The following is a 14110-nucleotide window of genomic DNA, read 5'->3' as shown; positions in this document are numbered from 1 at the left end:
GACATAATCTTGCAACTATGACTTTTATGGGACGCTTGCAAACAAGCACTGTTAAATCTTCCAATGCTTTATATGCAACATTACTAACACAAGTTAAGTAAACCAGATCTTGATATCAAGCTAACTAAGCCTATTCTCAGCTCATTAGATCTTGCTTTTAGGCTAAAGTGCAGCAGACGATCCTTGACACACAAATGGTGATCCTTTCTGGTTGTTTGTCTGGGAATGAGCGGGTAAACATCAGAAAACCAGGTGATGCTGATGGAATGCTGATGGTGTCTTGCATGCATCAACACAGATATGTGTCAACAAGTCAAGACAAATCTCAAAATAAGCTTTCTGATATCTCCAATCCTCAACTGAAACATAAACACACTTGTTTGTTTTTGTTCACAGGTCTATCAGATTCTACATACACAGTTGGCTATTTAAAACATTGCATGTGTGATATTTTATCCATCAATCTGTCCAATTAAATTAATGGTGAGCGTAGTAAATTTAGCATTGCTGTGGCTCTCGGCTCCTCGCTGTGAACTTAAATGTGTGAGTGCTCTGAAGTGCCAAGCTGGGCTCTCTCTCCCTTCAGGAGAGGATATCCTGATAATCACTTTTACTTAATCCTGGATTTACAAAGCCAGGTACATATGATGCAAGGCGTTTTCTTTTTTACATTCTCTGTGCCTGACACTTCCAAGACATCAGAGAAAAAAAGAGACAGATCCCTTTATATGTCTGGCAGACTGACAGATCCAGGTCTAATCCTATCATTAGAAATAGATCCTGGGTGTCCAGTATCTTTTCTGAGTGCAGAAAGTGCAAAAATGCTAAAAATAGCCCGATTCGGAGAATTTATTTACTTACTTGGAGAGCTTTAGAGCTAAGTTTAATAAGGACAATGGCTGCAAGACATTTGTGTTTGGGTGACTGACATATTACTTGTCCATTAACTTTTTATGTATTAAATATTATGATTTTAAGCAGTTAAGTGTTGTAAGTAACTATCTATCTATCTATCTATCTATCTATCTATATCTATATATATATATATATATACATATAATTTTTTTCCCCTTCAACACTAAATCAGAATATTAGTATTTCTGAAGGATGGCTGCTAAAAATTCAGATTTACCATCACATAAATAAATTTCATTTTACAATATATTAAAACAGAAAACAGTTCTTTTACATAGTAATAATATTTCAAAATATAATTACTAAGAAATTTAGAGACTTCTTCAAAAACACAAAAAAAATCTAAATTCACTCAATGCAACTGAGCTGAATTGCTTGAAATTTAAAATTAACTAACCTAGTTTTTGCAAGATCAATTTTGTTTTTGTTTTTTTGTTTTTTTTGCAAATATTTTATATAATAACACTATAAAAGTAAACTACTTTAAATATTTTTACCCAGTCGCATGGGTATATTTGTAGCAATAGCCAACAATACATTGAATGGGTCAAAATGATCGTTTTTTATTTTATGCCAAAAATCATTAGGATATTAAGTAAAGATCATGTTCCATGAAGATATTTTGTACATTTCCTACCATAAATATATAAAAGCTTAACTTTTGATTAGCATATGCATTGCTAAGAACTTAATTTGGACAACTTTAAAGGTGTTTTTCTCAGTATTAAGATTTTTTGCACCTTCAGATTCCAGATTTCAAATAGTTCTCAGCCAAATATTGTCCTATCCTAACAAATACATCAATGGAAAGCTTATTTATTCAGCTTATGATGTATATGTTATGATAAATTGACCCTTATGACTGGTTTTGTTGTTCAGGGTCACAAATTAAGTTTGCTGTTTGAATATAATCACTTGCAAAGTTTTTGCATGACCATATTTTACCTGCTGAATTATGCTGAACTGTTTTTTGCACAATGAGCTATACTTGATTTCATTTCCAGTCTTCCATGCAAAACACTGTCCCTGTATGCATACTGGGCCCAATAAACCCATAAGCACTGGTGTATTAGATCAAGAACACCATCAGTCTAATCAATAAACTGATGTGACAAATATTATGTCATATGTCGACACTTTCTCCTCAGAAGAAAACGGGATTGTCTAACATAAAATGATCAGGGTGGGGATTTGCAGGTTAAGAAAGCTTAAGGTTTAATGTCATGACGTCACTTTAATTAGCGTCCACTTTGATCCCTTCAGCCTGTAAGCCACTATTCTCTGGCAGCCTGTCGGAGGAGACCAGCACTGGAGGATGCACCTATCTGAAAGAGGCTATCATTGAGAAGCTTCACTTTTCATCCTGACACCCCCCAAGTAATGAATCTGTGAGTGGACGAGCAGAGAAGCACACTTCAAAATGGCAGACAAGGATAGTGTGGAAAAATATTTGGAGAATAACCCTCAGTTCGCCAAAGAGTATTTCGACAAGAAGGTCCGATGCGAGGCCATCGCCGCCGCTTTCGCCGAGAACCTCGACATCAAAGATCCGGCCTCGTTCAAGGATGTCAGCCAAATCCAAGAGGCCAGTATCATCTTTGACATGATCAAAGAAATGCATTCGCAGCCTATTATGGAAAAGGCCATGCACAAGGTCCTGCAGAGGATATGTTTGCTGGTGAACGCTGACCGCTGCAGCTATTTCATATACAGAGCGAGAAACGGCATCCCTGAGCTCGCTACGTGTCTTTTCGATGTCACCCCCTCCTCCAAATACGACGCGAATGTGGTCAACCCTCAATCTGAAATTGTGTTCCCTACTGACATGGGCATAGTTGGCTACATAGCGTCCTCCAAAAAAACAGTTAATGTTCCGGATGTCAAACAGGTGAGTAAAAAAAGTAAAGGTGTCTTATATAGCTCCCCCTAGCTTTTTTTTACCTTTATTAAAGCTCTGCAAAAATAAATAAAAAATAAATAAAATAAAAAATAAATAAATAAAATATTAAATGTCAAATGCAAACAAAATAAATTCAAGCAGCATATATTGAAAGGCTACAATTTTACTTTCTACACTTTAAACTTAAGGGGGTTAATCAATATATATTGCAAGTAATTTACAGTTTTAAAGCATTCAGTTGCTTTATGGATTGAGATCAGATTTTTAAATGACACAAAACTTGGAGCATGTCTATAATCAATGTATTATTATGCAAAAAACCCTAAAATTGCATACAAACCCCTAGATATACCACTTCATCGTCCTTTTTTGAAATAGCATATAGCAATGTACCTGCTGTGTAAATTGTGTGCAGAACTGCAGAAACATATTTTTATATAGGCCATTAAACTGTTTTTATATTCCTAATAGATGACAGTCTATGCAGATCAATTGCATTAAACAAACATGTGTAGTCAGCTAATTAAAATATGTTCTTGATGTTGTAACCTCTAAAATAACGTATTATTATAGTTAAAAATATCAACCAAACTACATTAGATTACAGAAGTTCTTTTTAGGTCAAGAGAAAGCTGTGTTTTTTGCTTTTTATAGCACTCTAATATGCTTTACACACATTCACATCGCAAAACATCTTCTTAGGCTTATCAGGCGGGTCTGTTACCTGAAAGTCGACTATTAGTTTGACAAAGGATTAAACTTTTTTCTGTCCCATGGTGATGGAGGTCATCAACCCCCTGCGGAAAAGCAGCTTATTTTCTTGGCTCCTGGTAGCCTGCTGCATCTTGATATTATTTAGCAACAAATGACTTATCAAATGTTTAACAACAAAGCACACTTTAGTACTTGTTGACTCATGAATAAGAATGGTTATTTATGAAAATCTGAAAGTGAGCATTACTTTAAAACTGCTGAGGGAAATGTAACATACAGTGATTTCCGTTGTGAAGTTTTATTTATTAAATCTACAAGAAAATATCAAATACAAAAGACTGGCTTATACTTAATTAAATTGACTTCGAAATTCTACTTCAAACAGAAATAATAAAAATGCGACCCTGGACCACAAAGTCAGTCATAAGTAGCACGGTTATATTTGTAGCAATAGCCAACAATACACTGTATGGGTTAAAATGATCTATTTGTCTTTTATGTCAAAAACCATTAGGATATTAAGTAAAGATCATGTTCCATGATAATATTTTGTAAATCTGCTACCATAAATATATCAAAAACTCAATTTCTGATTAGTAATATGCATTGCTAAGAACTTCATTTGGACAACTTCAAAGGTAATTTTCTCAATATTTTTCAAATAGTTGAATCTCAGCCAAATATTGTCCTATCCTAACAAACTATACATCAATAGAAAGCTTTAAATTTCCATTTTTAAAAACTGACCCTTACGACTGATTTTGTGGTCCAGGGTCACAAATAACAACTAAAGATGCATTATTATGCTATAAATACCAGCATGGTCTTTAATCGTGGCACACCAGTGCAACCTTAGCTTAAGTGTCTGAGAAAGGGTTAAATCTATTAACCTTCATTATGTAACACAAAAGTGTAAATTTAGATAGAATTAGTCTCAGTGACAAGAGACGAATCCAAATGCCATATCGAATCATTTTAATTAATGGCTGCTGCCCTTATTATGACTGATTAAAGGTCAAACTTAATAACAGTTCTTACTGTAGATATACAAAAATATCTGTACTTAACAATGCATCATTGACAAAAGAGGTTTGAAAAAGATATATATTTTACAAGTTTTGATTTATATACACAAATGTTACAACTGTTTTGTCATAAGCATTTAAAAAGTCAGCAAATGATACCCTGGAGCAGCTAGTATATCAAAACGATATTAAAATCAGTGGAAATGAACATTAAATTTAATTTAAACAATAAACTCTAAATATGCATGACAAGTACAATGGAGGAATTAACGGATATTTTGAAGTGAGCAGTTTTAACCCATTTATAATTCAATCAATTTATCATGAAACGGCAATATCGAACATTAACGAATGTATTTGTTCCTTAGAATCCCAAATTCAGTGATTTTGTGGACAAACAGACAGGATACACCACTAAAAACATGCTGGCTGCCCCCCTCATGAACGGCAAAGACCCACTTGGTGTTGTCATGGCAGTAAACAAAGTTGGAGGGAATGAATTTTCCAAAGGAGATGAAGACGTGAGTATTTGAAATATGACATCAATGTTATGTGATGCTGACCTGAGATTTGTGCTGAATTGGAGCGATGAGATTATTTATTGTTTTCAGAGCACGTACACATAACACTAACACTATAAGAATAGGGAAGTTTACAACACTGCTGTGACAATATGTTAATGAAAAAGGTGGATAAGCACAAATATGATAATATTATTTCATTTCTAAGAAAATGTTTAACAAATGTTTTTCAGCTTTTCTCCAAGTACATCACTTTCGCCACAGTCATCGCCCTACAGCATTACACCACATACATGTATAATGTGGAATCTAGAAGAAGCCAGGTAATGCTACAGACTACAACACTAATTATCTGACTGCGATTTGAAGCTTGATTCTGACTGTAAACTGCTGCCGCAGGTTCTTCTATGGTCTGCGAGCAAAGTGTTTGAAGAGTTGACGGACATTGAGCGACAGTTTCACAAGGCCCTGTACACAGTCAGGAACTACCTCCAGTGCGAGAGGTACTCTGTCGGCCTCCTGGACATGACTAAAGAAAAGGTTTGTAACATGGTGACCAGCCACCATTTGGTCATTGATCAGGGGTTCATAAAAACACTCAACTTTGCTTTGATTGTTTAGGAGTTCTACGATGAGTGGCCGATTAAACTGGGAGACGTGGAGCCGTACAAGGGCCCAAAGACACCTGATGGCAGGGTAACAGATTTGTTTCTCTCTAGTAAACAAGTCAGTATTGCAGCCTGCTACTATTATAATTTCTTATTTCTTCTAACAGGAAATCATCTTCTACAAGATCATTGATTATCTCTTAGAAGCAAAAGAAGAGATCAAAGTCATACCGTAAGCATATTTTTAAATGTATAAACATGTATTATAAAAACTCGTATTCTACCACATATATTGGAAAGACTATTTGGACACCATTTCCTAATAGATTTACCTATTTCAGTAATATCTGCAAAGACACCAGACTTGAACCCAAATGAACCCCTTTCATTCTTAAAAATTAAAAAGGTTCATTATTGGCATCTATGGTTCCAAGAAGAACCTTTAACATTCATGGAATCTTTTCAACTGCACAAAAGCCACAAGGTTTCTTTAGATGTTTTTTTGGGAACTGATCACTGAAAGTTTTTTTGGGGAACCCAAAATGGTGGTCTACTTGAAACTTTTCGAAAAAACCTAAATTTCTATTAATGCCTATAGTTTTGAAGTGAAATTCTCAGCAGTCTCACATGGACTCACCAGCCAATTTATTAGGTACATCTTACTAGTTTTGGGGTTGGACCCCCTTTTGCCTTCAGAATTGGCTTGATTTTTCATGGCATAGATTCAACAAGGAGCAGGAAACAAACAGGAAACAACTTAAAGAGTTGCTGCAGATTTGTCAGCTAGACATCCATGAGGTGACTGTAGAGGACATTTAAGTATGGTGAACTCATTTTCACGCTCAGTGAACTAGATTGAGATGATTTGCACTTTGTGACATGAAATGTTATACAGCTGGAAGTACCCTTTACAAGATGGGTACACTGTGGTCATACAGAGATGGAGATGGTCAGCAGCAATACTCAAGTAGGTTGTGACATCTAAAAGTGTCTCAATTGGTACTAAAGGCCCAAAAAGTCAAGAGACACCATTAGGATTTATATAAGTTTTAACAAGCCACCAATAGAAGGCGACCAATTACCAGTAGAGACCAACTGTGTCCATTACAGTTTCCATTAAAACCAATGCAATTTCCATTATAAACAGTAAAACCATTACAAATTCTGTGATGGTTTCTTTTGTTTTTTTTTCAGTAGGGTATTTGCGTTAATGAACAGTTGAACAAGTGCACCTGATAAAGTGGCTGGCAAGTGTATGGGTGTAGAGTTTGGGTGTTCAAATAGTTTGTCCTTATAGCATACCAGCACACTAGCACACTAGCCTCTCTCATTTTAATGTTTCTGCTTTCAGGACCCCTCCTGTAGACCACTGGGCACTTGTTAGCGGCCTCCCCTCCTACGTGGCTGAAAACGGCTTTGTAAGTCCAAAGTATTTTCTTAAATTCCAATACTATTAATAGTGAAGGTATGGTAGTCAAAAATCATGTTAGTGTGACAAAACCAGGGCCCTTGTGCAAACACTTACCCTAAAGTTGTCCCAGGTTAAATAACTACTCACTGGGGGAAATCTTGCTTTATTTTTCTTCCTACAGATTTGTAACATGATGAACGTTGCTGCTGATGAGTACTTCACATTCCAGGTACTGTAAGCCAATCCAGGATAAATCCTTCTGAGAGTCCACACTGTTCCTGACCTACACCTGAAATAGACACAAACCTGTAACCTTCAAAATACACTAACAGTCAAAAGTACGATTTTGAATGTTTTTTGAAGAAGTCTCTTCTGCTCACCAAGTCTGCATTTATTTGAAATATTACAGTAAAATTTTAAAATATTTTTACAATTTAAAATAACTGTTTTCTATTTGAAAATATTTATAATGTAATTTATTCCTGTGATTTCAAAACTTAATTTTTACCATTTTACCAGAAATCATTCTAATATTCTGTTGCTCAAAAACAGTTATTATTATTATGCTGAAAACAGCTGAGTTGAATTTTTTCAGGTTTTCAGGAAATCTTTCGTAACATCATCACTTGATGAAAAAAATGATACTGACTCAAACCTTTTGAATGCTATGGCGCATAATGTTACAAAAGCTTTTTATTTCAGACAAATGCTGATCTTTGGATCTTTCTATTCATCAAAGAATCCTGAAAAAAGATACTCAACTGTTTTAAATATTGATAATAATACTAATAATAAAAAACAGTTTTTTGAACAGCAAATCAGCATATTAGAATGATTTCTGAAGGATCATGTGACACTGAAGACTGGAGTAATGATGCTGAAAATTTAGCTTTGATCACAGGAATAAATAACATTTTAAAATAGAATTTCACAAATATTTTTTTCAAAAATATTTCACAATATACTGCTTTTGCTGTATTTTAGATTAAATAAACGCAGGCTTGGTGAGCAGAAGAGACTTTAAAAAAAACATTAAAAATGTTCAAAAACTTTTGACTGGTAGTGTTTTTGTCATAATTTTGATGTAAACAATTTTCAATCATCACATTTTACAGAAAGAAGCTGTGGACGAGTTGGGTTTTGTTATCAAAAACGTCCTGTCCCTTCCTATTGTCAACAAGAAAGAAGAAATTGTGGGCGTTGCTACTTTCTTCAATCGAAAAGATGGCAAGCCGTTCGATGAGCAGGATGAACAAATTACTGAAGTGAGTTGTTAAATGCTCACCATCCTTTTGGCTCAATTTAATCTTGTGCTGTAACTCTAAAGTGTTTTTCTGCCTTTGTTTCAGGCCCTAACACAGTTCCTAGGATGGTCAGTACTGAATTGTGACACATATGACAAACTGAATCGGACAGAGTGGAGAAGAGAGATTGCGGCAGAAATGGTCTTGTACCAGACTAAAGCCACCCCAGATCAAGTCCAAGAGATTCTGGTGAGGCATCGTCCAAGCTTATGCTTTAGGAAACTGCAGTCTTTATTATATTTATATTACTAAGGGTTATTTTTTTAATCTTGTTAGAACACGAAGGAGAAGTTTGACATGAACCCCGAGGACTGCGATCAGAAGGAAATGTACAAACTTTTGGTATGACTTTTTATTTTTCACTCTGATCTTAAATGTTTAACATGAAGGAAGACTTTTTAAATTGATCTACTTGTATTTTATCACACAGAGAGCCAACATTCCAGAAGCCAAAGATGTCGATCTGCTATTATTTAGTTTTAGCGACTTTCCACTCTCTGAGGTTGACCTTATCAAGTGTGGCATTCGCTGTTTCTTTGAACTTGGAGTGGTAGAGAAGTTCAAAGTGCCAGCAGAGGTGAGACTGGACTTTATAAGCATTTCTACACTAATACATTGGGGCGGTCAAACCACTGTATTTCTCTGAACAGCGCAATGGCTGTATGAATGGAAGCGGAGGCTAATTTTCCAAATAGCACTCATCTTATTACTAGAGGATGTGTTTATTAGCGATAACCAGACTCACACAGAAAGCTCAGCACATTTCCACAGAAATCAAATTTCCACCATTCACAAACTTCCATGACGTCTGATTTTTAATCAATAGCGTAGCATGTGCCTTCAGTTTTTAGATTACATTTTTGGGGATTTTATGCTGTCTACACTTGCTCCAGGTCCTGACACGATGGATGTACACCGTAAGAAAAGGCTACAGAGATATCACCTACCATAACTGGAGGCACGGGTTTAATGTGGGTCAGACCATGTTCTGTCTTCTGCAAGTAAGTTTTTCAATCCACACATCTTGTTATTTACCACCAAGAAGGTTGTAATACTGAAAATTGTTTGCTTTCCCGAAGACTGGAAGGCTGAGAAAATACTACTCAGACCTTGATGCCTTTGCGATGGTAGCAGCTGCATTCTGTCACGATATTGACCACAGGGGTACCAACAATCTCTACCAGACAAAGTAATTTAGTATATATATATATATATTTTTTTTACTACTAATATGTGACACAAAAGACATTTTACTCACAATCCATTTCCAATGCAGGAGCGCATCACCACTGGCCAAGCTCCATGGCTCCTCCATCTTGGAAAGGCACCATCTTGATTACAGCAAGACGCTGATGGCGGAAGAGGTTTGTTGTGCAAAGCACAAAGTGTTCCAGAGTTTAATGTGACAACCAGGTCAACTTTATTGTTTGGCTCTTTTACAGAATGTTAACATTTTCCAAAGTCTGCAAAAACGCCAGTTCGAAACAGTCCAGCATTTGCACGATGTCTGCATCATTGCAACTGACCTGGCGTTGTATTTCAAGTAAGTTCATGCTCAAGAGCATGCCTTCATCTAGAGACACTCATGAACATATTGTACTGATAATGATCCCATTTTCTTCCCCAACCCAGAAAAAGAACCATGTTCCAGAAGATTGTTGATGCCACTGAACCAATGACTGATGAGAAGGAAGCGATTGCTTATGTGGCCAACAATCCCATTAGGAAGGAAATCATTATGTAAGCATTACTTCTCAGTCATTACTTCTCTATTGAGAACTTACTCAACTGAGAGTTTGAAGACATGTGTTTGATTCCCAACAGGGCAATGATGATGACAGGATGTGACTTGTCTGCCATTACCAAGCCATGGGAGGTCCAGAGCAAAGTAGGTGCAACTTTGGTAATTCATGGCTAGGATTATCCAGCATTGGTTATTGTCAACTAAAGATGCTCTTTTCTAAAGGTGGCTCTCATGGTGGCAGCTGAATTCTGGGAACAGGGAGACCTGGAGAGGACTGTGCTAGACCAACAACCCATTGTGAGTTTGTAAAGATCAGTTTCACCAAGTTTTGCTTTTGGAAAGATTGCATTCAACTGAATGAGAATATGCATCCCTTGAATCTTTTCTCAGCCCATGATGGACAGGAACAAGGCGGATGAACTTCCGAAGATGCAGTGTGGTTTCATCGACTTTGTGTGCTCGTTTGTGTACAAGGTAAATCCATCCAACTCTCAAGCTGGAATCAATTTTGTTTTTGTGCAATCCACATATGTGTGTGAGCAGAAAATGGGGCATCTGTTTATAACAGCCTCTCCTGGAAGTTCAGCATGAGTTTGCTAAAATGTTCTGACAGGGAAAGATGGATCGGCAGTTACCGGTGGGCTTGTGATTGCTTGCAATAACAGGCCTTTCTTCTCATATAGGAATTTTCAAGGTTCCACAAAGAGATCACTCCCATGTTTGATGGCCTGAACAACAACAGAGTCCACTGGAAGGAACTGGCTGATATTTATCAAGCAAAAGTAGATGCTATAGAGAATGAACGAAAACGACTAGAAGAGGAGCAGGCCAAAAAAGGTACGTCAGACCCATTAGCTCACATCTTTTTGTCCTTTTGTGGACAGGGATAGTACATTGAGTAGAAGAAATATGACGCTGGACCACAAAACCAGTCATAAGGGTCAGTTAACTCTTATGACTGGTACAATATTTGGCCGAGATACAACCATTTGAAAATCTGGAATCTGAGGGTGCAAAAAAATCAAAATACTGAGAAAATCACCTTTAAAGTTGTCCAAATGAAGTTCTTAGCAATACGTATTACTAATCATAAATTAAGTTTTGCTATTTTTATGGTAGGAAATATCTTACAAAATATCTTAATGGAACATGATCTTTACTTAATATCCTAATGATTTTTGTCATAAAAGAAAAATCAATAATTTTGACCCATACAATGTATTTTTGGCTATTGCTACAAATACACACATGCTACTTATGACTGGTTTTGTGCTCCAGGGTCACAAATGATGAGGCAAATGGACCAGAAAATGGCAAGGGATGCAGAAAAAAGACTTTTTTCTTTTGCACCTTTGTACCGCTAAAGGGTGCATAATAGTAGCCAAATGGTACACCTTTGTACCTTTAAAAAGGGTACCATCCCAGTGACTGTTTTTGTACTTTTTTTCTGAGCGTTTTTATGGGCTATCTTGTGCTAGTCTGACCTCATAGCCTTGGGGAATGTATGTAACTTGGCAGTAACTTGATTTTCTCTTTTCCATGTTTTTTCGTCACTAAAGCCGCTGGCGAGGATGGTGGAGAGGGAGGAAAGTCCAAAACCTGCACTATGTTTTAAACATCATCTGACAGAAATTCAGAGCCACAGAGAAGTCTAGGCCAGCATGTAGATGGAGGTGAAATGTGCTCCTAGGATCACTACATTTTCACCAGCTTTGTCTCATTTCCTCGGACATACCTTCTTCATGTGAACACGTAGGCATTCGCCAGAAATGGATGAACTGTACCTGTCAAATGTTGTTTTTTTCTGAAGGAGCACCATATAGACAATTTCAAGCTTGTTCCAAATCATTGATTTCACCTTTTAACAACTAACTACGCTGGAGGAAGGATTTGCCACACAGCGGTGGGCGAAAAACGACTCTTCACCAATGTTTAATGTGCACATTGCTTACTTGGAGTGTGGCTTTTGAGTCCACAGCAGTCTTCAAGATTGTTGTATGTTATTTAAACAGCAGAAACATTGCTAATTTCTTAAAATAGCATAATTGCAGAATCATGTTGTTTAGCTTCTCCGTAAACCGATCATAGAAGCTTCCAGTTTGATATTTACTCTACAAGGGTGAAGTGTGTAATTTCTCCACCAAATGGGAACTGCAAAAATGCTGACTGTTTTTGACATGTTTTCTTGAACACACCCCTCACCTGTTATTGGTCAAACAAACAGATAGCCCCACCCCCAAACAAACACCACTGGTGTTGCTGTTGATGGGCTGCTTAATGTTTTAACAGTTTGTGAAATCAACTTACAAATGACTTTCTATGCATATTAAACTGGGGTGAGAGCATTTTAAAATCACTTTAATTACACTTTACTTTTAAACTACTGAAAAGCATATTTTAATACATATCAGTTGCTTTGTTTAGGGTTGAAGGACCAACTCATTTGAATAAGCTTTTAGAAGCCGATTGCTTATTAGCAAATGCTTTGTAAAATGTAAAAGATCTCATGCTACAAGTCTTGCACACCGACTACGAGTTGTTTTAAAGGAAAGGCTACAGATCTTGTAACTTGCATTGTTGCAGTTGTATTTGGATGGATACGATACAGGACGACTTTTCTACTTTTTTGATGAAACTGAGAATGTGATATGGCGTCAGCAGATTATGTGGCGCTGTGGAGAACATTTATGACCAGAACTTTGATGTTTGTTCTTTTAATCATTTAACGATACCTAAGCATCATCACACATAGTTTTTTGAACCATAATGTATTATTGAAAGTATAACATTGAGCATATTACATAGAATATCAATTGATAACATAGAGGTATTTGTTTATACCAAATGTTTAAATTATTTTTAAGTGGTATTCTATGAGAAAGGTGTGCAACAAGTCAGGGAATATTTCAAGAAAGTACATTGTATGCCATGACAAGGCAAGAGGGAACGGTCAGTACTTGAACATGTAAACCTATAAGGAGATTTGAAGTGAGTCTGATGGGGGAGCAGCTCCTGAGATTCACTCCGTTTTAATCTTTAAATAGCATGCTTATTTAAAGCAGACTACTGAAGCCTCTATATATCTCCTTTGAAAAGCACAACCCCAAATCGTAAGGTCAAAGTCTGTTTTTCTGACTTTTAGAGAGTTTGATGAAAGCGGTAACACTTGAACTAGTGAATGAATCGCCTGATATCAAAAATAAGTCACTCTGCTTTAGGTAAAAAATACAGGGCACCTATGGAGAGCTGTAATAAATGCATTGAAAAAATTAAATCTTATGTAATATCCGCCTGTTAGAAAAATCAGTCAAGGCTTTTAATCCAATAACAGGGGCTGTGGCAGTCTAAATGACTTCGCTGGAACTAGTGACCACACTTAAATGTCAAACCCTCTAAATCCAGATCAGAGAGGCCAAAAGTGAGTAAATCTTATCTCAGGTTGATGGTTTGTGCATTTTGTTAGGCTTGTGTATAATATCTACTGTGTGAGTGTGGGACTGATATCTGATCATCTTATTTACTGAATACTACCGCACATATATTGTAAATTATGTCATGTGAACAAATAAACACAATACTCTGAACTTTTCTGAGTCTCACGCAGTCTTCCGTATCTGCTATTGGCTTGAGGTCTTTGTGACCACACAGTTCTGTTAGGTTGCTTAGAGGGCATGTCAGAAACCTCTCCTGACTTTTTTATCATGCAGCGGATTACCTAATAAAGCTGGATCATCCCCACCTAAAGAGGCTCAGGTAATTGGCTGACAGCCGAGACAAACGACTTCTCTATCTATGGATCTTCTAACATATAGAGCCGAAGGCTTCATGTTGAACTTTTATATCATCTCAACTGTCATTTTATGGTTTGCGGAAATGCATCACAAATGCAATCACATGGGAGGTTCCACATATTTGACATGCTGATTAATGGATCAACAGAGAACAAAAGGCTTTCTGACCCCGTCTGA

General features: G+C 36.6%; 1 protein-coding gene across 1 annotated transcript; it reads left to right on the top strand.

Annotated features, from left to right (window-relative positions):
* Positions 1 to 2170: 2170 nt before the first annotated feature.
* On the top strand, positions 2171 to 13724 carry pde6c (phosphodiesterase 6C, cGMP-specific, cone, alpha prime). The gene is made up of 22 exons (XM_051124672.1): positions 2171 to 2803; positions 4923 to 5075; positions 5309 to 5398; positions 5475 to 5615; positions 5697 to 5771; positions 5851 to 5915; positions 7035 to 7101; positions 7276 to 7323; positions 8210 to 8359; positions 8444 to 8587; positions 8675 to 8740; positions 8829 to 8975; positions 9292 to 9399; positions 9478 to 9587; positions 9675 to 9762; positions 9841 to 9941; positions 10031 to 10138; positions 10223 to 10286; positions 10365 to 10439; positions 10533 to 10616; positions 10826 to 10979; positions 11702 to 13724. Exons 1-22 carry the CDS (start codon positions 2336 to 2338, stop codon positions 11755 to 11757), a joined length of 2562 nt encoding a protein of 853 aa, XP_050980629.1. The 5' UTR covers positions 2171 to 2335; the 3' UTR covers positions 11758 to 13724.
* The last annotated feature ends 386 nt before the right edge of the window (positions 13725 to 14110 follow it).

Source organism: Labeo rohita, chromosome 12, assembly GCF_022985175.1.
Source record: "Labeo rohita strain BAU-BD-2019 chromosome 12, IGBB_LRoh.1.0, whole genome shotgun sequence".
NCBI classification, from domain to species: Eukaryota; Metazoa; Chordata; class Actinopteri; order Cypriniformes; family Cyprinidae; genus Labeo; species Labeo rohita.
This window is presented reverse-complemented; position numbering and strand designations above follow the sequence as displayed.

Bases quoted from the DNA above. Each gene is read 5' to 3' on its own strand.
- pde6c (XM_051124672.1), top strand. From the start codon at position 2,336: ATGGCAGACAAGGATAGTGTGGAAAAATATTTGGAGAATAACCCTCAG. The intron at 5,616-5,696 runs GTTTGTAACATG...TTGATTGTTTAG, and splicing joins TGGACATGACTAAAGAAAAG to GAGTTCTACGATGAGTGGCC. The intron at 9,942-10,030 runs GTAAGTTCATGC...TCCCCAACCCAG, and splicing joins GACCTGGCGTTGTATTTCAA to AAAAAGAACCATGTTCCAGA.